Source organism: Ambystoma mexicanum, chromosome 5q, assembly GCF_040938575.1.
Source record: "Ambystoma mexicanum isolate Mex_15411 chromosome 5q, UKY_AmexF1_1, whole genome shotgun sequence".
Lineage (NCBI taxonomy): Eukaryota > Metazoa > Chordata > Amphibia > Caudata > Ambystomatidae > Ambystoma > Ambystoma mexicanum.
This window is the reverse complement of record NC_090933.1, coordinates 1131477406-1131502706: the sequence shown is the minus strand read 5'-3', so window position 1 is coordinate 1131502706 and position 25301 is coordinate 1131477406. Positions and strand designations below refer to the sequence as shown.

The window sequence follows — 25301 nt, the reverse complement described above, 5'->3', positions numbered from 1 at the left end:
AAGAAAATCCTGCAAACCCTTTTGCCCTGCATCCTTGGCTCAGGAAAATTAAGGGGATAGTTCTCACTTAGCACCTCACTCAGGGCAGAGGGGGGAATACTTCCCAACACCTCATCCAATCTAAGTCCAGTCTCCCTACATCAATGTCATTTGAGAATGTCAGGAAGGAAATATATGATAATAAAATAGAGGGATTCGGTAAAGATAAGATGTATGCTGTATTGAAATCAAACTCAGTAGTGGAGTACTGCACTGGCTGACCTATTCACAAAGACACTTTAGCTGAAGGTAGTTGAAGTCATGATTGGACAGTAATGCTATGCTGGCTTTTAAAAACAAGCACTGGCAAAGCCAGTTTACAAAGCCAGACCTATTGCTTTTCCAAACAGAGGAACAGGTTCTGAAACAAAATATTTTCGGTGATTTTCACAGTTCTTTTGAAACTATACACTGAACATTATTGCATAATTTCATATTAGTAACAGAGACTAAGCTAGGTGAATAAAGTAGAATTCCAAACAAGTATTGGATAAAACAGAAACTATTAACCTAAGCTACACAACATCGTTAACACAACATATTTGTTTCCTTTGCTTGAAAAGACTTCATAGTTGGGAAAATGGTGGCATCAAGTGCCTGTTAGATGCACGCTGCTGCAGCTGACCAGTGTGGGATGAGGGAAGCGGGGGCACACAAGTTGCAGCCTGAGCCCATCGCTCTGCATCCATCCAATGTACACTTGGGTGAGCGAGTTGACATGTGTCACATTCAACTTATTAGCCAGTGAGGGAGTGTCTCTTAACCCGTCCCTTTCTTATGTTATTTTATAGATATTTGTAAAGCGCAACCATTACCAGCTCAAGCATCATGGGCTAAGAGCAACACTGAAGAAAGGGGAATGGAAGAACGAAAGAGATTTAGCAGATAACAAGAACGTTTTAAGTGCATCCCGGAAAGGTAGATGATCACAGATACCACGAAGAGATAGAGGCAAAGAGTTCCACAGTTAGGCTGAGGCGACCGAGAAAGAGCAGCCCAAAACAGGGGACAGAAATGTGATATGTGGCAGCAGAGTAGAGAGATAGAGGGGTAATGTACAGCTTGAATTGAGTGTGCAGATACTCCAGTCCTATCTTGTAAAAGGCCTGATCTACCATGCAGAGTGCCTTAAACTTGAGACGTTTAGGCACCAGCAGCCAATGCAAGGAACTGAGGATGGTGGAAGCAGAGGAGTGACGTTGAGCCAGAGTGGCCAGTCTGGCCGCAGAGTTTTGCAATTTTTGAAGGCGCTGTAGAAGATAGACGGGTTGGGCAAGATAAAGGGAGCTTCGGTAATCCAGAGAGCCTGATATGAGAGAAGAGAAAATTAAGGGGAGAATGTGAGATGGGAAATAGGACAAGACTTTGAACAAGATGTGAAGTTTAAACTGAATAGATTGGCTTACTGCGCTCACCTGGCCGAGCATGTATAGGGACGCAGACAGTTTAACACCTAGGTCTTTCACCACTGCAGAGGGCTAAGTTCAGCAGGCTAAGAAGCTGCAGACCACGGCAAGCGTTCAGGAGCGGCACCAACAACAAGAACCTCTGTCTTATCCCCATTAAGACAAAGCCATTTTTTACCCATCCAGGGCATGGATCACCGAAAGACAGAATCAACAGCGCTCGGCAGTATAGGGAAGAGCCAGATCAAGATTTGGGTGTCGTCACCATAGGAATAACACTGTAAGCTAAAATAGTGAATGAGTTTAACAATAGGCTGAATATATCTATTGAAGAGAAGAGGAGAGAGTGCAGAACCCTGAGGGGCATAGGAGTTGATATGATATGGCATTTATAACGCGCCTATACCCAAGTGTTCCAAGGAACGACGAGGCAAGGGAGGGTGAACAGAGGGAAGACAGATACAACAATCTCACTAGGCCAGGTGACATTGACATCGTGCAAGTGCAGAGGAAGGGGAAAAGTGCGGGGGAAAGGGGAGGGGGCAGTGCAATACTAGGAACGACAGTAAAAATAAATAGAATAAATAAAAGCAATAAGTAAAAGTGCGGCCATTTGCGGGGGCAAGTGCAAGGGTAAGTGCAGACATCAGGTGTCAAGTGCTGGTAGGGGGCTGTGGGGATACAGAAAACAGTCCCCAAGTGCAGGGGATGCAAGGGAGGCATTTCAGGGGCGCAACTGGTGGGGAGGGCCTGGGCCCGAGATCAGAGGGTAGCCAGGTGACCAGTGCAGTTTCAGTAAGGAGTTCAGCAGAGGAGAGGAGGAGAGAAAGCAGAAGCCAAGAGGAAAGTTTGGAGATGCTTCCGGAACCAGAGATGGTTCTCCTCAAGTTTCAGGAAGGCAGGGAGGCTGTTCCAGAAGGAGGCCCCAGCTGAAGAGAGAGATCTACCACCAACTCGTTGCTTGGAGAAGCTATTGACCCTGAGGCAGTTGGAGGCGGATGAGTGAAGAGCTTGTGAAGGAAGATATTTAGGAAGAGAGAGTTGAAGGTATTGAGACCCCAGAAGGCATGTGGATATGATATTATATGGCATTTATAACGTGTCTATACACAAGTGTTTCAATGTGGACAATGCTGAGGGGTTTGAACTTAATCCTCGCAGCCACTGGGAGTCAGTGCAGAGATTACAGTCCTGGAGAGATACGATTCCTGGGCTTGAGGCCAAGGACAAGTCTCGCAGTCCTGTTCTGGATGAGTTGCAGAGGGCAGAGAGTAGAAGCAGGCAGATTTAGAAAGAGGATGTTGCAGTAGTCCAGCCTAGAGAGAACCAGCGCTCTGGAGACAGTGAGCTTCTGGAGGAAGGAGAGGAAACAAAGAGAGAAGGAGAGTGTGGAGTCAAAGATGACCCAGAGGTTTTTAGCCTCACAGGTGGGAGCAGGAAGAGGGCCAAGAGAGGCCGGCCAGAGAGTGACAGGAAAGGAGGGAGCAGGTGTGCTGATGAGGAGAATCTCAGTCTTACTGGCATTAAGGCAGTGATCATAGGTGGCACACCACTCCTGAATAGCAGTCAGTCAGTCAGAGATGAGAGAAGGAGAAAAAGTGGTGGAGGAGAGCCTGAAAATTAGTTGAGTGTCATCCGCATAGCACTGAAAGTTGGGGCAGAGAGCTGCAATGCGGTGGGCAAGAAGTGCCAGGTATTGGTTGAACAGCCAGGGAGAGAGGTTAGACCCCTGGGGAACACCACAGATAGAGATAGAGATAAGGGAGAGAAAGGACCAAAGTTGGACCTGGGAGAGTCGCTCGGAGAGGAAAGACGTCAGCCAAGCCAGGGCCTGATCGGCGATACCCAGGTTATCACAGAGACGGTTGAGCAGGATGGCATGGTTGACTGTGTCAAAGGCAGAAGATAGGTCAAGTAAGATGAGGACACAGGGGGTGTTGGAATCGAGGTTGGAGAGCAGGTCTTCACGGATGTTCAGGAGAGCAGTTTCTGTACTTCTGGCAGCTCTGAAGCCAGACTTATGGTCATGGAGACAACCAACAGATTCAGTGTGAAGATTAAGCTTGGAGATGGCCAGACTTTCCAGGAGTTTGCCCAGGAAATGAGTGATGCAGAGTGGGCGATAGTTAACCGGGCAGGAGGGGTCAGCTCTGGGTTTTTTAAGAAGAGGGGGTACAAGGGAGTACTTTAGGGGGGAAGGGAAGATTCCAGTGGTGAAGGAGTGGTTGCAGAAGTCAGCCAGAACAGGGGCCAAGGTGTCAATGTGGTCCTTGATGGTTTTGGAGGAATAGGGGTGAACCTGTTTTGACGAGACTTTCATAGATCGTATTTGTCTAGAAAACCACATCTAGGGAGAACAGGGAAAAGGCAGATAGGGAGGGAGGAGAGGTGGCCGAAGAAGAGCCAGAGGAAGTGCAGGGAGAAGAGGAGGCATCAAGGGAGGAAGAGAGAGAGGACAGGATGTCCTGAGTTTTAGAGATGAAATGAGAAGCCAGGGCAGTGCATAGGGCCCGGGAGGGGACAGGAGAGGTAGAGACTGCTGCAGGATTGGCCAGCTCCTTGCAGAGTTTAAAGAGTTTGGCCGAGTTGTTAGATGCTGCAGAGATGCAGACTTGGATATGGGTTCTCTTCTTGGTGCGGACAGAGAGCCGGTATTGCCTGTGGAGCAGGCATAGGCCAGTTTGTCATAGGATGTACCAAAATTATACCTTTTCCCCTCAGCCACCCTGCACTTGTATTTAAGGATGGTGAGGACTGAGTCATACCAGGAGTTGCACTTGGCTTTGGGCTTCAAGCGGATCCTCATGACAGGGGCAAGAACATCGAGAGTATCAGAGATAGCAGGGTGGAGCATTGAGAGGACTGTGTCAGGGTGTGAGTCAGCTAAAGGGAGAGGGGGTGGTGAGAAAGTGGCGGGGAAAGCCTCAACTGACACACGCTTCAAGGGTCAGATAACTGAGAAAGAAGGTGGCAGTGCTGCAGTTGGCTTGGCCTGAGGGGTGGAGAGAGTGGGCTGGGAGGAAAGGAGAAAGTGATCACTCCAGTAGAGAGGAGTGGTGAGAGGGATAGAGAGAGGAAGGTCTGTAGAGATTAGAACATCAAGAGTGTGCCCTGCAGAGTGAGTCATGCCAGAGGGGAGGATAGAGAGTGAGAGAGAGAGAGTCGCAGAGGTCGTGAAATAGTCTAGAGGAGGTGAAGTGAAGGGGGAGGGACATCTTAGCCCTGGAAAAAACCCTGATAAGCTCATTGCATGAGAAATGTATATTGGCTCAAACACAAGTTCTAGCCTAAAGCCTTTCTGCAGCGCGGATGAGCGCAGATGGGATGGACTTTGGTGGGACTTCGGCTTGGAGTAGGTGCGTCCGCTGCGCGTATGGGGGGTGGAACTAAAGGACACATGGAATTGGCAAGAGCCAATCGGTAGCGAGGACCAGGAGAGAGCTAGGAAAGACTTGCGGGTTGTGTGTAAGAGTGAAATTGAAGTAGAATCAGCTCTGCGGGAGGGAGCCCCATGTGAGTGAGAGGGGCCAGGCAACCTTAGGCTGCAGGAGCGGCATACAAGGAACTTACAAAATTAAATTAAAAGTCAAATAAACATATAAAATAATCATAAGATAAAATATGAAAACGAAGCCGAGTGCCAAATAAACGTGGGTAGTCAGACGCCACCGGTCCGGCAGGAGCCTGTAGCCAATAAAAGGAAATAAAAGAATAGATAAATGCGAACAAAGTAAATCAAAGTATTAACACAGAGCGTGGGGCAGCGCTACCACTTCAGTTTGATGTCCCTAAAACTCCCAAACTGACTGACAACTTACCTCTCCCAATAATGTCACAAATAAAAGTTTAACTATGCGTCATTTTTAGATTTTTCAGATATAGACTATGACACTGTCTTTTTCGCATATCCTCTTTCATGTCTGAACCCCTGTTACTGTTCCAGGTTCATGTTTCATTTTTACTACCAATGCGTCACCCGATGGACACGCTGCCGATGGATTGGTTCCATCACCTGTAAATGTATCTTACTATTGTGATTTCTGTTCAAGAAATACAAATGCAAAACATAAAGAACACTTGACACAGAAAGTAGTTGGATGACCTTGAAGTTCTCAAAACAGGAATACAGTTCCGATAGTCCGAGCATGCAGTTCTCCCATCTGCTGCAGTGTATCTTACTTTTGGCAGCATTTGGTGATGTAAACATGTTACATAACTATCCCTCTAACGTAAGTGTGCATCACTTAACACCAATCAAGGGCTTAACCGTCCCTTGGGGCATTCACTCACCAGAATGTCCCCATGTGCGGACAGAATAGCCGATTTTGGTGGTGCTCGCAATATCAAACATGGAAGGTTTCATGTCGCAACCGCAACAATATTTTCTGATGAAAAAGGGTGACACGTGGGAGCATGTGGGAGATTTCTGGCCCAAGACAGAGTTTGGAGAGTAAACTAAAACTCTTCAAAGCAAGTACCTATTCCAATTTTGAATTGACAAGAACTTTGAACAATGGATTTGAAGGAGGAGCCAGTGGAAAATAAAGTTCAAAATGTACACTCTTCGTTCCCAAATGAGCAAAGGAATACAGAAATAATAAAGATGCACTAAATATTTTCATAAAGCAGTTCACGTTTATTGCTAAAATAGTGATTGCACAGCAGGGTTTTATATATTGTCTTACAATAGATACACACAATAAAACACAAAACATTTATAAGCAAGTGACATTGCTAAAAAATAAAGCTCAACATATTTACTCTCTTAAGACTTCTTTGTGTCCCTGTAAAAAGGCTAGCCACCGGCATATTAGATTTTCAAAACAGATTAAATCAAACTGAAAAGAAATTAAAAACGTGAAGATACACATCTTTAAAGTTAAACATCAAGTAAACGGATTAGAAATAGTCATAGTACAGTATGCAAATAGTGCATTGCAAACCATGTCAAGCTTGTCCATATACAAGTAAGGGGCGTAAGCAGTACAAGGATAGTTATCGAGTATACTGGTTTCGACACAGCAAGATGCAAGTACATACCATGAAGATTAAGATGGAAATTCTATGCAACAGTAAATTAAAACCTGAGCCAAGCTTCATTCTGTTTCAAGGACATGCAGCAGTATTTTGATGAATGATACCATTCAGTAATACGTGCACATCTACGCATTTAATTGCTTAATACCTCAATGCAGACGCAATTACACTGATGTATTGTTGCAGACAAGTCGAATCCTGCTTCTACAAAAGCACACAAAGTGGTGAAATGAAATTGTTGCAGAATAATATTGAGTTTGCCAAATTAGACGGTCCAGAGGTTATTGCACACCCTATAAAAGTTCAAATGAACGTTTGCAGCATAGTTAAAACAAATGTAATCCACTCCACTGAAGTAGGACGTGTTCTTCTAAGCGTGTTAACATCTGCCAGATATATGTTAATATGATGATTTGCTTTCTACATCATTCATAGGATGGTGGCTCACTTGGAATACCTTCTTAAAGGCAGAAAGGCTTGAGGCAGAAACGCACATTCGCATCCAATCCCTAAATCAGCCAGCCCTACTCATAAGGGTGGATCAATAAAGCCAGAGAACATTGATTACGGAAACGGACGTGAGAATCCATCCACCAGTTCATAGCTCGAAATGGTCAAATGAAAATTTCATCAGAACTACATACATGTAATTATCAATTCAATACAAGCACCATTTAGACAATCACAATCTCTCTCAGGGAGAGGGAAGGAGGCATTTTACCTGCCTAAGCCTTTGGATACAAATGATGGAGCAAGTGAGAGCTTACAAAATTACTGTCTCAGTGAATACAAAGATGGAGGACTTCAAGCTGGATAGAGAATAGTACACTTATTTAGCACTTCAATATGAAGTAGTACTCTGCTTCCTTTTGCTTGTGGTACATGAAATGTGGCATATCTGACAACTAGGTAAAGTGATGCTGCACCACCAGTGAATGGACCAAACCTCTGTCAGACTTAGATTTGCAATTATCCATATGGAATGTTGGGAGGCTGTACATAAAGCATACTTTGAAGATGGGCATAGGAGGCCGGACATACTTCAGACTTAGCCCATTTAGACAAATGTAACATCAATCCACTGGATACTACCTTTTGTCACTCTGACAGTGACAGAATGCCGTACAGGGTCAACAGGATGCATTCAGAGTCTATCAAGAAATGTATCCAGATAGGAAAATGGGACCTTAAAATGCTGTACGTAAATACAGACTACTTTGTGTTTGCAAGTGAAGGGAGCTATGCTGATATTCTGAACATATAAAAGAGGTGAAAATGAGACCAAAAAAAGATACGGCTCAATTCAGGACTAAACACGTGTAAAAACGTGAAGAGTTTGGAAGATAAACCACACACAGGTTTAAATGGTCTGTTTGATGTCAGAAACGAAGAAAATTAGGTGTAAGCTGTAATTAACATGACACCGGTGATCCTGCTGAGGAGCATATGTATATCAGAGGTATTCTTCTAAATATTACCCCCTTACTAAATAGTGATGTATCTGGCCATGTTAAAAGCAACTCCGACTGATGGAAAAACAGAGAATTTAAACTTACAGAAGATCTATTTTTCTCACCTTTGAGGGCATTAGCAAAGCACAAACATGGCTTTACAAGTCATACCAAGAACAGTATTGAGTGATTAAGGAACACATGTTTTTGATCTGCAGACTTCCAAGCAGAAATATCTTCCTTTAGCTTGTTTAAGAAAAAAATATGATGCCATGCAGACAGAGCTAGCTACTGAGGAAAAAGCTCTGAAATGGGTCCTCGGAACTACTTTCTTTTTCAACTTCGCTCTCCCGTGTGATAAGCAGGACCTTGTGAAAATAATCTAAAACATATGGACAGTTTGTGCCTTTAGATGTAGTTCAATTATTCAATGGTATATCTATATCACTGCAATTATTATGTGTAAATATGGGGATGGGTAAGGGATTGCTATTAAGTATTTGCAAAATATGTAGTTTAAGCGACTGTCTCATTCGTAATATCTGTCAATTGTCTACTGCCAGGAATGTATCTCTTCTTTGGCATCAGTTAAATGGCAAAAGTTTATTTATTAAATGGTACCAAACCTTATGACGGTTTTGCGTGGTGTACAAATGTACACTATCCCTCAACACCTGGCATTGCCATTTTGACTGATGTAGTAAGTTATTCTCAGCTACGAATAACTTACTACAACAGTTCAATATTGTCTATTTACAAACCATTTGCATTTTGATGAAACTTAAACATTTTCATTGTAGTCTAAACAAAAACAATTGTTGTGCCGTTGTGCCTTGTAGAAGATAGAAATGTACTGAACACAATATTAAAATACATCTGATTAAACATACTTACAAATACTCCTGCATATTTGCAGAAACACAACAGAAGTAGGGATACATTTTCTTCTACATTTGCATGTATTCCTACTTTAAACATTAGATCAGTGAACATATTATAGTAGTACTCAACACAGAAAGAGAATAATGCTAATTGCATTTAAAGCCCCAACAAAGTAGATCATGATTCCTCAGCTGTTGCATGCAGGATAGGTGTTATTTCACTTCACAAAGACAGTAGTATAATATTCTCACAACTGGGGCAAGCATGGCACCCAAACAGGGTATTGTACTGGATGCAATGGCTCTTCAAATAATGCTATGACTTTTGTTACCTGTGGAATTTTGGAATTTTTATTTCATTCGGGGACTGGCCCAAACAACATCAGAATTATGTATAAAGTGCAAAGATGCATCTCCACTGGGGTCTCGGCAGCAGATGGGTTGTTTATTCAGAACCAAAACAAAAAAAGATGTGATAAGACTTTATGGAGCTGTCAAAGCCAAGACGTGTTTAATGGCTGGTAGTGAAGTTTTATCACATGACTGTTGAAATGAAAAATAAACTGAATGCCTCAATCATCTAAAATAATGTAACTTTTTTTTTTAATTTAGGAAAATGACTCATTGCTACATTATTTAACTTTAACACATGGGCACATCTGATGGGAAAAATGACAAATGACATATGAAATGAATCCCACTTTTCATCTATGGATTTCATTACTACCAACAAATGTACACATACCATTTGACTACACATTGCACTTCCTCTGTATTTTTATTTACTCGCTACCTTTTATGACACATGCAAAGGAAATCAGAGCTTATAATTCCAACAAAAATTAACTAAGGTGGATTAAGAAATGGAAAACCTACTTTTCTTTGTGCAAGATGCCAATAACATGAGCAAATTGAGTCAGTTGAGGCGAAGAAATTAGACTTTCCAATTTGCGTAGCATTATGCAGCACATGATGATAAATGCTGTATGTAAAAGGTCAAACACATTTCTAAATATTAATATTAGAACAATAAATGAACCATAAGGATAACAAAAAATATATCATAAAACACTTCCTACAATTAAAAGCAAACATTTTGCATTCAAATTGAACTTTAACTATTTCCCAAAGATGGTATGACAATCTAGTCATGGATGTTGCAATATAAGATACAGTGGTATTACGTACATAGGGAACCCGTGTCTTGACTCACTGGAGTGTATGCTTCCAGAAGTCAAGACAGTATTCTGGCCCTTACCCATTAGTCATGATACATGCCATTTCATTCACATATTGGTATGCACATTTGTATACAAATGAATTAGAAATGTTCATGTATTCAATGGAAAATAATTCTAGGTAGTGTACCTATGTTAAGATAGGTCTTATTTTCTGTGCAAAACAATCTATTGTCTGAATAACTAGTATTCAAACCAATGTCATCTTGATTTATACATCATATATATATCCTAGGTACTGTATGGTTAAACTATTATGACACTATCATGAAACACTTATTAGTATGATTCATACTTAATATTGTTAGGCAAGGTTAAAACCTGACCCTCCAAGAACATTTAAGCAAGCAGTTACCTATGGAATGAAACAGTGTAAAATCTTTATACCAGCTGTGGGCAATATATTTTCTAGTTAATTCCCAACCCAAAGAATTATGATGTACATCAGTTGTAAACCGTGGGGTGTGTCTTTCTGGTATAGTGTAACCTATCTTATTTGATATTACCATCTAAGAACCAAAATGCCAATATTAATATGCAGGTCATAATAATTAACTAGTCAACTGCTGTAAAAGGGTCTCTTCTAAAAGGCCATTCCAATTTGTATGTAATATAGATCTTGGGTTTTAACCATAGACTTTTTTCACTTATCCTTCTACTAGTAATAATGTAGCACGAGGATAAATAGTTTTTAAAAAAGCCCATCACTGCTAGGTTTGCACCTTACAGCTGGTATATTTGCAATGTGAACACTTCTACAATAACCTCTAGCATGTAAATATGTGACAAAACGTAAATTATGGAAGATGCACACATATACGCATATTATCCATCCAATACAAAATTGGACCATCTCGTTTTTACACAAGATGACAACTATAACCTACATGCAAAAAGTTTTAAAATAACACATTGTATTCTAGGACATTGTAGGGACAATAAACACTTTTCTAAAAGGATTACAAATCTATATTTGTGACCTTGTACAGGTCTCAAAGCTTTCCTTCTGTTTGCAAAATAGAGCTAAAATACTATTTCACTTATCTGCATTGAAATTTTTTTACAATGAATTCCCTTATTTTTCCCTGTACAATCATATAACTAAATCAGCTGCTAAATACATTTTCAGTTCAGGTTTTTCTTGAGTTTTTAAACTCTACAAAAAAATCATGCTTTTTAAATGGAGACGCATTAAAGGCATGAATTATAAATTCCTGAAAATATTGCACTTGTAGGACAAATACACCTAAAAAGCTCAATAATCAATTACATCCATCAATAAAATATGACTGCAATTACTGGTAAAACATTCAACTAAGGTAAATTATATCCCAAAAGTAACGGATAAAAGCAGCTTTGTGTATCTGTTCATGTAATTAACAGAGGACGGTCAATGTTTTACATGACAATCCCTGAAGTCTCCCTCAGTATTTTACAAAAGATTACAAAACACAGTTGAATTCTGAATCAGTTTTGTCATTTAGAGCTGACTAATCGTTGTGCCCTTGCTTTTCAATTTGTCATGCTTTTCACACAGACGACAATATGCTTGATTACTTTAAGACACCAAAATTCCTAGCCCAACATTTCTTTTTACCACATATAATGGTAAATCCATTGATGTCACTTTAGCATCATAATGTTTATACTTGCATAATGTGCTTGTGGTTTTAAGTGTTTCAGGCTGTTTTAGGAGGGGCAAAGACCTATGAAATCAAACCTCACTTTATGACCGACATTTCTTCTGACCAATCCTTACTTACCATATGACTTTTCATTCCACTTTCGTAAAATCTTTGCTTTCACTCTACTTTTTACTAGACTAAAAGTGCATCGGAACTATTGAAATTACAATTCACTTCTGCCGATTCAGAAATGGAAAGGCTGATACTATAAGAGCATGAGTAAGCAAACTGAAAAAGTTGAAGAAAAGAATCAACAGTTTCCAAATTCTTTGTGCAGAATATGCTGATAAATGAAAATCTAACTGAAATCATGTTAATCGAGCAATGGGGCTCAAGATGGCAATAAGAGGAGCTAAGTAAGTTCCCAAAAAAGAAAATACCTGAACTTTCTCTTAAATGCAACTATTCCCAAAGATTTGTACCATACCATCTAAGAACTTTGTGTAACAGAGAAAGCTGCATACCAGGTGCAACAAACAAAAACCTAGAGAATCAAAGCACATATTGGGACAGGAGAGAACATTCAAGCTATCCGGTGTAGAAATGACATGCAAGGGAAACTTGTTTTTCTTAAAATAATCTTAATAGAGTTTTTGTTGTATGCCACTATGCTTAGTGCAGTGAACAGATTCCACTTGACAAAAGAGCATGTGGAAGCACCTTGGAGGAAAAGAGCCTCTGAGGTCCAAAGGAACAAAGCAATATCAGGCATTGTTTGATCTATAGTGAATAATCGGAATAGTACTAGTTCTAATCTTTACATTTGAAATGTCTCACAACTAGGAAAAGAGTGCACGATGAAAAGTAAACAAAGCTTTGCCAATCAGGCGGAAGCTAATATTCATAAGAATACATTATCTCAGTTTAAATAGAGCCTACAACTTAACAGAATGTTCAGAAGAATCCTTTGGTAGTTTTTTTTAAACACTGAGTAATAATTAAACAGTCACTCTCTATAAGCGGCACCATTATAAAACATAGCAAAGGGAGGGCAAAATAATGTTCAATCTAACCATTTTGATGCCTTGATCATTCATAAAGTTCCTGGGGTTCACTTTGCTTAGTACACAACCATCAGCCACGCTCAAAATAATATGGCACTACCACAGTGTTTCTAATAGTGTCCCCACCTGTAAAGGGCTTCAGTAACATACCATGCAGGACAGAAACAACAATTGTGATTACCCAGTCCAGGTCTTCACTAATAAAAAGAGTAGGAAATTTACAAAGATTATCAAGGTTGCAAAATATGTTGTGCAATGTTTTTTGGGTGCAGAAACTGCAGGTAAACGTGAAGAATACACAGCATGAACAAGAAAGATGCCAGCATGACTCATTCAGAGACATATCTATGTGTCGAGTTACTTGCTGTAAATTTTACACAGAGACGCGATCCTTCAAAGCAACATGGCATCAGAAAAAGGGAACTCAACTTCGGTTTCATTGGTTTACAAATAGATTGACAACATTTCTTCAAATTATATGAAATATCACTGTTCAAAGAAATCACCATAACAATGTAAAATTAAAAAAATAAAACTGAGAAGTCTTTGATTGGTTAAAAAAAACAAAGATAAAAAATACCATTTAGAGAACAAAATGGGAAGCCAACGTAAATCTCAATATTAAAAGTTGTTGCTGGAGAAAAGAGTGCAAACATTATCCAGCTCCCTATATCTCCTAGTTCAGAATATACAGTACAAATGGCTCTTCTCATTTGAGTAAAACCTAGTGGTAGTTTTTGCCCATCATAGTCTATACAAGTTGCCATCACAGGCAGAGAGACACATTCAAATTAAATACTTTAAAAAGTCAAATTAAATATAACAATAGGTTGAAATTTGAACAACAATCGAAGCTTGATGATCAATGATCCTTACAAATTTGATTTAGTGAAGCATTATATGTTTAACACCATTTCAGTTGGATTCTTGGATTTTAATCCAGATGTACAGGTGTTGCTCAAATGTACTCAATACACACAAAGATCTGGGAACTTCATCTCGTAGACTGGAACAGAATGGTACTGAGCATGTCCTGCTGTGATGGTCATTGTACCCGAAGGGCTAGGAGGAGGTCTGTGGAAAGAAAGCACTCAATGTCATTTCAGATGTTAACTATAAATGTTACATTTAGTTGCAGAGAGAAAAGGAGCATGGAAGGTCACATGTTAGCACTGTTTTATGGTGGCAAACATTAACATCTTCAAAGCATTGTTCTTGAATCCCAATCTATTTAGATATCCAGAAGACTGCTGAGATGAGCTCTACATAACTTAGTAAATACTAACATGTGTACAAAAGAGACATCCCCTATGGATACCCTCTTTTCAGAATAAGCATCTTTTTCTTTCATTGACAGGGGTTATCTACCTGTGAGAAAGATTGTATAACTGATGGTACTGGAGAGGATGTACTCCCACTTCTATTTGATTTCTCGCTCCCCATTCATGTACTGCAATGTGTATTTGTATTTTATTTATTTAGCGCTTTACGCCAAAGTGCTGAACAGAATTATTTACAAAACGCAACTGTAGAATGACATGTAGACACAAAATTAAGAACCAAGCAGATGGCCTTTAAGATCAGAGTGGAACAAGGGATAGCAAGACAAAGGGCAGGAGTCAGTTCCAATGTAAAGGGGCAAAGAGAGAATGAGCAAAAGTGGGAATGGGCAGAGGGAGGGCGGGTTACAGTAAAGAGAAATAGAGACTGAGAAAGATGAGAGCGAGGTGGAGAATAGAATGAAATCAGGGATGAAAGATATGTGGGTGCTAGGTTGTTAAGGGACGTTAGGACACTGCAAAGAAAGTTGAATTTAAGATGAGAGTGAAAAGGCAAGCAAAAGAGGGAAGGAAAAGCAGATGGAATAGAATCACAAGGGGAGAGTGAACACAGAAGACGAATAGCCGAATTATAGATTTTAAGCAACTTAAAAGCAGCAGGGAGACGAAAAAGAAGGGAAGAGCAGTAGAAGAGCCTGGCAAAAATAACAGAGGTGATTAGGAGCTTGGTTGCATGAAATGCAAGATAAGGTTGTGCTTTCCATATATTAAAAAGATGAAACCTGCAGAAATGAGAGAGCTATGGAGGGCAAAGGAGAGAGAGAAGTCTGTGATCACCAAGGTTATAGGCATAAGCAGAGATAGAAAGGTGGAAGAAAATACATTGAAGCAGGAGGCAAAGGGGGAGGAAATTAATAGTTACTCACCGTAGTGACTATCGTAGTCGATAGTCCCCTTTCCTCCATACTGTATGGGCGTCCCTCGTGAGGGACGGGAGGCGGAACCTTTTTTCACCAGAAATATCTTCCTTGCCTTTAAATTTAGAGGCGCGTGGGGGCGTGGCCCTCGGAGCATGCAGTTGCCTGTCTCCACCCTCCTCAGTCCCCATTGATGCGTCGATAATATTCAGAATTGCCTAATGACACCAGTATTATTTTGGGGGGGAGGGGAGGATGGTGGGACATATGGAGGAAAGGGGACTATGGACTAAAGGTACGTTAGTCACTACGGTGAATAACTATTAATTACTCTTTTGTCCCGTCCCCTTTCCTCCATACTGTATGGGCCATTACAACTGAGTGTAGCCCCAGGGTGGAGAGGAGACCCTCCTTAAGAAGAACAAGTTACTTTTCGACTGGATGTTCCTCCAACGTATTCCTCATCTTTGACATGTAATGTCCACAGCTGTGCTGCTGCTTCGGAAATGTTTTCGGCAAAGAGCGCCCTGTGTAGATCACGTCGGTTCGATGTCCCTCGAAGGCCTCCGTCAAGGGTGATGCCATCAGATGGTATAAGTAGCACGCATGTCGCCCGTAGCCTCAGTTCATGTCTTTCTCCCTCTCATCGTGTAGGCCACGTGCCCACAATACAGCTCTGACTGCATTTAGCCTTGCTGGAACGAAAGCTGTAATAGCATGGGAACTTCTTCACAGGGGTAGGCTGGGAGAGCGATAAGGAATATGTTGGAGGAACATCCAGTCGAAAGAACGTTACCAGTTGGTAAGTAACTTGTTCTTCGAATGGATTGTGTCCTCCAACGTATTCCTCACCTTTGACAGACTCCCAAAGCAGTTATCCAAGTAGGGAGAAGAATTTAGATATACCCAATTAAATGGCAGAGTAAGGGACAGCCTTCCCAAAGGCGACATCCTAAATATGCGACGTATCCAGTGAATAATGCTTAACAAACGTGTGTATGGAAGACCATGTAGCAGCATCACAGATATTCTTTACAGCAACACCCCTCTGTAGGACGGTCGATGTAGCAATGCCCCTGGTGGAATAAGCCCTCAAGAGGGTCTTTGCCAGCCAGTCTATAGCATTCAGAAATTGTAAGGATGATCCACCTAGACAAGGTCTGTTTAGAAACAGCCTGGCCCAATCTGCGACCAGTGTACCCCACAAAGAGCTGGTTGTCCACTCTCACTTTGGACAGTCTGGAAAGGTAGAAGCGCAACACCCTCCTCGGATCCAACCTATGTAGCCGTTCCTCTTACTTGCTAGGATGCAGAGGAGGATAGAAGGCGGGTAGCACAACCTTCTGACTTAAGTGAAAGTCAGAAACTACCTTAGGTAGGAAGGAAGGAAGGACATACTCTTAAGACAACTCTGACCTTGTGGAAAATAGTAAAGGGTGGCTTAGAAGAAAGTGCCTGCAACTCGCTCACTCTTCGAGCAGATGTTGTCGCCTCCAAGAAAACAGTCTTAAAGGTTAACAACCTCAATGGACAGGAGTGCAAAGGTTCAAATGGAGAACCCATCAAAAACTTGAAGACCAGGTTAAGGCCCCAGACCGGCACCTGAAAAGGTGACGGCGGGAACACATTTGTGAGTCCTTTTAGAAACTGCGTGACCAGTGGGATCTTAAAATAGGAGCATTCTTCAAATGAGCACCTAAATATGGACAGCGCTGCTAGGTAACCTTTAATGGTTCCCACATGAAGACCACTGTGGGCTAAAGAAAGCAAAAAGGAGAGAACCTCCAGAATTGAACACTAAAAAGGATCAACATTCTGTCCTCTGCACCAGTTGCAAAACTTACGCCAACGGTACATGGACTTTTTTGCTGGACGTCTGGCCGAAAGCAACACCTCCATTACGTCATCTGAGTAGGTCCCAATCCTTATATTTCAACCTTTCAGAAACCATGCGTGAAGGTTGAGAGTCTTGACCTGTGGATGGAGAACCTGACCTTCCTCTCACGAGAGAAGATCCCTCTCTTTGGGGAAGACGCATTGGATGACAGATGGACATTTCGAAGGGATTGTGTCCTCCGACGTATTCCTCATCTTAGATATCTCCTTCCAGCTCTGCTGGCCTCGGACAATTTTTTCTCTCTAGAGGGCGCTGCGCGTTGACATCCTTCGAGTCGATGTCCCTCGACAGCCGCCGCATCGACGCCGACGTCATCCTGGCTATAAAGGCCGTGCGCAGCGCCCGTTGCTCAGTTCCGTTTTTCCGCGCGTACTCAGTGCCTCGGAATACCGTTGCTCAGTTTTGTCAGGTTAAACCTATTTACCTCGAGTTATTCGATCCGTACTCGATGGCTTCTTCGTCGGAACCGACAACTCCTCGATCCGGCTTCAAAAAATGCCGAGATTGTGGGAAAAAGATGTCGCTGACTGACCCTCACAGAGTTTGTCTGTGGTGTTTGGGAGCTGAACACCATTGTTCGGAGTGCGAGGACTGTATGTCCATGACAGCTAAGGCCCTGAAGGAGCGTAGGGGGAAGCTGGAGAAAGGTAAGACTTTAAAAGCTTCTTCTTCGTCGACGAAGTCGAGACATTCGTCTCCTCGTCACCATTCGCGCTCCAGATCTCGGAGTGGGTCTCATCACTCCTCGAGATCGAAGCACTCGAAGAGGAGACGTCGAAGATCCCCTTCTCCGTCTTCCTCTTCCTCTGTTTCGCCAAAGAGAATCCCGTGCCCCACGAAACATAGTTCCCGGGCTGAATGGGAGGAATTCCGCAAAAATATGATGAGCGTCTTCGAGAAAGCGGCCTCGACCCCCTCGAAGACTGCCGAGAGCGATGCTCTGGTCGGAAGACCCGAAGGTCAAAAACGCTGCGAGTCGCAGTACCCGGCCAAGGAAACTTCTCAAGCGCGTCACGAACCCTCGAGCAGGACTATGACCTCCAAACCTTCCTCGAAGGTTCCGTCGACGAAAGTTCCGTCGACGTCGATGTCTTCGACGCCGTTGTCGAAGGGACCTTCGACACACGAGTCTGTCGACTCGACGCCAGCTTCGACACCGGTGTCGACACCAAGAAAAGTCACGGTTACGACACACCCAGTGTCTATCCCCAGGTCCTTGACGTCGATGGCTTCGAGATTGTCGAGTAGAATCCCAATTCTGTCGAGGTCTTCGAGGCCTCCGCCTTTGTTTTCGACGCCACGCTCGAAGCCTTCGACGTCGGCGTCAACGACATCGACGTTTTCGAGGCCGATTATGACAAGTTTGGCACCCTCTGCCTTGGAAATGGGGTTTACACCCTTTATGAGTTCAGAACAATTGAGAACTATGTCCTCAATATTGGAAGAGGGTGAATTGTCTGAACAGGAAGACACATTTCAGTTGCAGGGACCTGTAACCCCAATTAGAGAGGAATTTTCCTCTGAAGAACGCAGGTTAAAGGATCTTCATGATTCCTTACATGCGGCAAGTGGGTTAGACACCTCCCCTGAGGTGGAGTTTGCTAGGCCAGACCCGGGGGAGCATGCTGAAACCCCCTATAGAGCCTTAATGGGCAGGATCACAGAGTTTATGGGGTGGTCTGCACCTTCACAATCTTTCCAACATGATGACCTCACGGATATTCTTGACAAAGGCCCACAGGAGGATCCTGTGGTGCCTTTTCATAAAGCTCTTCAGAGGAAGATCATGACAAACTGGGAAACCCCAGATGTCGTACCAGCAGTAAATAAAAAACTGTCTACAAAGTACAGGGTATCCTCTACAGACCCAGAGTTTTTGTCTAAACACCCATCCCCAGAAAGTCTGGTGGTACAGGCAGCATCCTCTACCGATGTCAAGACGGCTTATCCTACCGTCCCACAGGACAGGGACGATAAAAAAATATGATGCTATGGCAAAGAAAGTCTTTTCGGCATGTAGCATGGCGTTAAAATCTGTTAATGCTACTTGCACCCTTGCTAGATTCAGCCATACACTTTGGGAGTGTGCTTCTACAGCAGCTGACCGCATCCCGGAGGGAGAAGAAAGGGATGCATTCCTGAATATTATACAGGACGGTAAAGACGCTATGTGCGAATCCCTCCAGACGGGCATTGATTCGGCTGACAGTATCAGCAGAGCAATGGCGGCAAGTACAACAACCAGGAGATTCGCTTGGTTGAGAAAGTCTGGTTTTGCCCCAGATGTGCAAGCCAGGCTCTTGAACATGCCATTCGATGGCTCTTCTTTGTTCGGGAAAAAGGCGGATGACAGTTTAGAGAAACTGCAAACTTCAAAAGCAGCACCAAAATCCCTAGGAGCTGCAATCCGTCAGACACCTTTTCGTCCCACAGGAACCTCTGCGAGGGGCAAGTCCTTTCGCTTCTACTCCGCATTCGGAAGAGGTAGAGGTCGACCGGCTCAAAGGGGACAAAGAAGAACTACCCGAGGTGGACGAGGTAGATATTCAAAAGCCGCAGCAACAGCAGGTGCCTCTTTACCATCGGCATCTGCATCAGCCGCCCCAAAACCACTCTGAGGACTTCCCTCACAGGACACCTGTAGGAGCCCGGTTGACTCAACATCTGGCGGTATGGCAGGCTATCACGTCAGATGCTTGGGCATTGGAAACAGTTGCCCAAGGTTACTGCCTACCTTTCCTACGTATACCTCAGAGACATCCACCGGGGATCAGCTCTCAGAAAGCTCCAGATCCGCTCCTCTTGCAGGAAATTTTAGACCTGCTAGAGAAAGGTGCCATAGAACCGGTACCTGTAGCGGAGAGGAACAAGGGCTGGTACTCCCCTTACTTTCTCATTCCGAAGAAAGACGGAGGACTGAGACCCATCTTGGACTTGCGAGAATTGAACAAATTCCTCAGGAAAGACAAATTCAAGATGGTCCCTCTTTCTCAGATCCTCCAGGCCCTTCAGTTCCAGGACTGGTTGGTATCTCTGGACCTTCAGGACGCTTATTTCCATGTGCCTATCCATCTCAAACACAGGAAATACCTGAGGTTCGCAATTGGCAACTCTCACTATCAATTTTGAGTGCTGCCATTTGGGCTGACCTCCGCCCCGAGGGTCTTCACCAAGTTAATGTTGGTAGTGGCGGCAAGTCTAAGGAGGGAAGGGATTCACGTCTACCCCTACCTGGACGATTGGTTGATCAAGGCTGTTTCTTCGGAACAAGCTCAGATCCAGCTAAATCACGTGTGCCACTCCCTTCACAGACTGGGCTTCTCCCTCAATTTAAAGAAGTCACAAATGATACCATCGCAGAGACTCCAGTTCATAGGAGCGATCCTGGACACTTCCCTGGGAAAAGCCTCGCCACCAGAGGTGAGGGCTCAAGATATTCTACAGATGGTTACCAAGTTCCAACATGCCCAACATCTCCCAGCCTTCGACTTTTTGAGGTTGCTAGGCCTCATGGCATCCTGCATTTTCCTAGTGCCAGAGGCTCGCCTGAGAATGAGATCCCTCCAGTGGGCACTGAGGACTCAGTGGTCACAATTCTCAGGGAGAATGACAGATCTTCTTCAGGTTCCCGACAGAGTAGCTCGAGACCTTCAGTGGTGGGCCTGTCAGGAGAACATTCTGAAAGGAGAACAGTTTTGGCAACCTTGGCGGGAGATAACAGTAGTCAGGGATGCCTCACTCACGGGGTGGGGAGCCCACGCCAACGACTTGACCATCAGCGGTCGTTGGTCTCCATCGGAATCCAGACTACATATCAACCAGTTAGAGCTGAGAGCCATCAGACTTGCGCTGAAGGCGTTCCTGCCAGCTGTACAAGGGAAAAACGTCCTGATAATGACGGACAACACGGTGGCCATGCATTACCTCAACAAAAGAGGAGGCGTAGGATCACTACCCCTGTGCAGAGAGGCGATGCAGCTCTGGTTTTGGGCAATCCAAGAAGGAATCTCTCTATCGGCAGTTCACCTAGCCGGAGAGAAGAACTTGACAGCGGACGCTCTGAGCAGGCAGAGCACAGTCTCCCACGAGTGGGAGCTAGCTCAGGAAGTCCTTCAAGAGATCTTCGCCCTTTGGGGAACCTCTCAGGTAGATCTGTTCGCCACCAGCCTCAACAGGAAATGCGATCTGTTCTGCTCAAGGGAATTTCCCCCGAGAGGAGCTCTGGGAGACGCGTTCATAGTGGACTGGGAGTTTCCGCTTCTGTACGCGTTCCCACCGGTCCCTGTCATTCCTCAAATGATCAGGAGGTTGAGAAGATTCCGGAGAACCATGATCCTAATTGCCCCGGATTGGGCCAGGAGAACCTTCTGGACTTGTCCATCTGCCCTCCAATTCGACTTCCACTCAGAGAGAACCTACTCTCACAGAAGGGAGGTCAGGTTCTCCATCCAGACATCAAAACCCTCAACCTTCACGCTTGGCTTCTGAAAGGCTGAGGTACAAGGATTGGGACCTCCCTGATGATGTTATGGAGGTGGTGCTTTCGGCAAGGAGGCCAGCAACAAAGTCTTTATACCGCTGCCGTTGGATTTTGCAGCTGGTGTAGAGAACAGAATATCGACCCTTTTTCATGTGGTACACCAATGGTTTTGTCCTTCCTACTATATTTGGCAAATTCAGGCCTTCAAGTTGGCACCATTAAGGGCTATCTCGCAGCGCTATCCATCTTTAAGCGCACTGCGGAAGAACCATCCTTTTTCAAGTTACCCTTGGTAATACAATTTCTTAAGGGGTTAACCAATGTTTATCCCCCAAGACCATTCCAAGTTCCCCTATGGGATTTAAACTTAGTCCTAACTTTCCTGATGGGCACACCTTTCGAACCACTCCATTCTTGTTTGTTAAGATTCCTTACCCTTAATAGCACTTACATCTGCTAGAAGGGTGAGCGAATTACAAGCTCTTTCTTGTAAACCCCCTCACACTATCTTTCACAAAGACAAAGTTGTCCTGCAAGTGAAGCCTAATTTCCTCCCAAAGGTGGTTTCTGAATTCCATATCACTCAGAAGATTACCCTACCATCTTTCTATCCTCCTCCTCACCCGGGGAAAGAGGAAGAGAGGTTACACAGGCTAGACCCTAGAAGGGCTTTAAGTTTTTACATCAGTAGACTAGCCAGGATAAGACAGGCAGACCAGCTGTTTGTAGGTTACACAGGTCACAAGCTGGGGTTACCAATAACTAAGCAGACCATTTCCAGATGGATCATTCTAGCCATTCTGGAATGTTATAAATTGGCAGGAAAAGAGCCCCCTTAAAAACCTTAGGGCTCATTCGACCAGAGGTATTGCAGCTTCATCGGCCCTCAAAAGAGGTGTGCCGGTTAAAGACATCTGTGCGGCCGCTACATGGTCGTCTGTCCATACCTTTACATGATTTTACAATTTGGATTCCTCCTCCAGTCAAGAGACTAGGTTTGGAAGGGCTGTACTGCATTCTATTCATTAATAGAAGACAGCATGAAGTCAGTACTCCCTCCTCCAATAATAGAATACTGCTATGGGAGCATATCTAAGATGAGGAATACGTCGGAGGACACAATCCCTTCGAAGAACAAGTTACTTCTTACCTTGTAACGTTCTTTCGACGGGATGTTCCTCATCGACCCTCCCATCCATCCCCGCAGTTCTACTTCCCTTGTTGTTGCAGCTTACGCTCCTTCAGGGTGATTAGTTTAGTCCAGAAAGCATTATTGTGGGCTACAAAACGGAACTGAGCAACGGGCGCTGCGCGCGGCCTTTATAGCCAGGATAACGTCGGCGTCCATGCGGCGGCTGTCGAGGGACATCGACTCGAAGGACGACGCGCAGCGCCCTCTAGAGAGAAATTTTTTTCCGAGGCCAGCAGAGCTGGAAGGAGATATCTAAGATGAGGAATACGTCGGAGGAACATCCTGTCGAAAGAACGTTACAAGGCAAGAAGTAACTTGTTCTTATAGAAGGTCCGGGTACCACAGTCTCCTGGCCCAATCCAGAGCAATAAGGATCATGTGGGTCCCAAACCTACGTAACCTCCTTAGAACTTGAGGAATGACTGGGATCAGAGGAAACACGTACAGAAGCAGATATGACCAATCCACGACGAACACGGCTCCTAGAGCTCCTCTCAGAGGAAATTCCCTTGAGCAGTACCTCTCGCACTTCCGGTTGGTACCGGTCACAAACAGATCCACCTGCAGGGTTCCCCAAAGGGCAGATCCCTCTTGAAGGACTCCCTGAGCTACCTGCTCAGAGCTTCCGCCGCTGTGTTCTCCTCTCGGGCTAGATGCACCACCGCTAGGGAGAATCCTTCTTGGATTGCCGAGAACCAGAGCTGCATCGCCTCTCTGCACAGTGGAAGCAACCCTACACCTCCTGTTTTGTTGAGGTAATACATGGCCACTGTGTTGTCTGTCATTATCAGGAACTTCATACCCCGTACAGATGGCCTTCAGTGCCAGCCTGATTTCTCTCAGCTCCAAAAGATTGATATGTAGTTTAGACTCCGATGGAAACCAACGAACGATGTTGTTCAAATAGTTGGCGTGAGCCCCCCCACCATGTGAGGGATGCGTCCGCCACTACAGTTAACCCCAGCCACGGCTGCCGAAAAGGATCTCCTTTCAATATATTTCCTTCTTAAGCCCACCACAGAAGATCCTATGAGACCCGGATCGGAATCCGAAGGAGATCCGACATCTTGCCTGAGAATTGAGGTTGCGTCCTGAGAGCCCATTGAAGGGATCTCATCCTCAGTCGGGCCTCTGGCATCAGAAAAATGCAGGATGTCATGAGGCCGAGCAACCTTCAGAATTCGAAAGCAGGAAGACTCTGGGCATGTTGAAATTTGGACAATGTGTTGAGCCCTCTCCTTGAGTGGCGAGCACATCCCCAAGGACATGTCCAACACAGCCCGATGTACTGGAGCTGTTGGGAAGATGTCATATGTGACTTCTTGAAATTGAGGGATAAGCCCAGTTTGTGAAGGGAGTGGCAGGTGAGGTTGAGATGATCCAAGGCTTGTTCCGGAGAATGCACACTGATCAGCCAATCATCCAGGTAGGGGTAGACATGAATCCCTCTTCTCCTGAGATGCACTGCCACCACCATCATGAGCTTAGTGAAGACCCTCGGGGTGGAGGCCAACCCGAATGGCAGGACCCGAAACTGATAGTGCGAGACGCCAACTGCGAACCTCAGGTACTTCCTGTGCTTGAGATGGATCAGCACATGAAAATAAGCATCCTGTAGGTCCAATGACTCAACCAATCCTGAAGCTGGAGGGCCTGAAGGATCTGAGAAAGAGTGACCATCTTCAACTTGTCCTTCCTGAGGAACTTGTTCAAGCATCACTTGTTCAAGCATCGTAAATCCAAGAAGGGTCTCAGTCCTTCTTGAGAATCAAAAAATATGGGGAATACCAACCCTTGTTCCTCTCCGCCACAGGCACTGGTTTTATAGCGCCTTTCTCTAGCAGGGTCAATATCTCATACACAAGGATCGGATCTGGAATCTTCAAAGAGTGCTTCCCCGGTGGATTGTAATGAGGCCGTCGTAGAAAAGGTAGGTAGTAGCCATGGGCTATTGTTTCCAGAGCCCACGCATCTGAAGTAATGGCTCGCCACTCTTCTAGATGCTGAGACAGCCTGCCTCCTAACGGTGAAAAGTAACTCAAGGCCTCAGAGCAGTTTTGAAGCGGCTGCAGCAGTGCTGGATGGCAAAGAAGCTGCTGCTTGAGCGGCTTTGGCTCCTCTACCTCGTCCACCACGAGGAAACTTACGTTGGCCCCTTTAACTGGCCATTCATCTCGCCATTCCAAATGAGGAGTAGAAGTGAAAAGATCCACCCCTCCATTGTTGTCCCCTAGGACGAAAAGGCTGAGGTTGTCTAACAGCAGCACCCAATGATGTCGCAGCTGCTTTAAAGGTCTGCAACCTCTCAAGGCTCTCGTCAGCCTTGCTGCCAAACAGATGAGACCCATTCAAAGGGCATTTTGAGAAAACGAGCCTGTACATCTGGGGCAAACACGGACTTCCTCAACCACGCAAACCTGCGCATCACGGTGCTCGTAGTCATGGACCTGCTGACACTATCCGTAGTATCCAACCCAGACTGAAGGAATTCACACATGACATCCTTGCCATCCTGAACAATAGTCAGAAAGCCATCCCTTTCTTCCCCTTCGGGAATAGGCTCAGCCGCTAACGAAATGCAATTCCACAGTGTGCGCAAAAACTTTGCTAAAGCACAAGTAGAGTTGGCTGATTTTAACGCCATACTCCCAGCAGAAAAAAAATTGCGTGCATAGTCATCCATAAGCTTATCGTCCCTATAAGGAGAGATTGTAGGGTGCGCCACCTGCTTACAGGTAGCCATGGCTGCCTGGACCACCAAACTCTCCGGAGTGGGGTGTGTGGACAAGTAGTT

The 25301-nt window shown here is 44.3% G+C and overlaps 1 protein-coding gene across 3 annotated transcripts in view; it reads right to left on the bottom strand.

Moving 5' to 3' along the window:
* Positions 1–6058: 6058 nt before the first annotated feature.
* EFR3A (EFR3 homolog A) overlaps positions 6059–25301 on the bottom strand; it is a 1818520-nt gene continuing 1799277 nt past the window's right edge. For all 3 annotated transcript variants that reach the window (XM_069621641.1, XM_069621640.1, XM_069621639.1), the window contains one exon: positions 6059–13815. In XM_069621641.1, the coding sequence (XP_069477742.1) occupies positions 13710–13815 (106 nt within the window). In that variant the 3' untranslated portion in view covers positions 6059–13709. The remainder of the gene's footprint in view (positions 13816–25301) is intronic.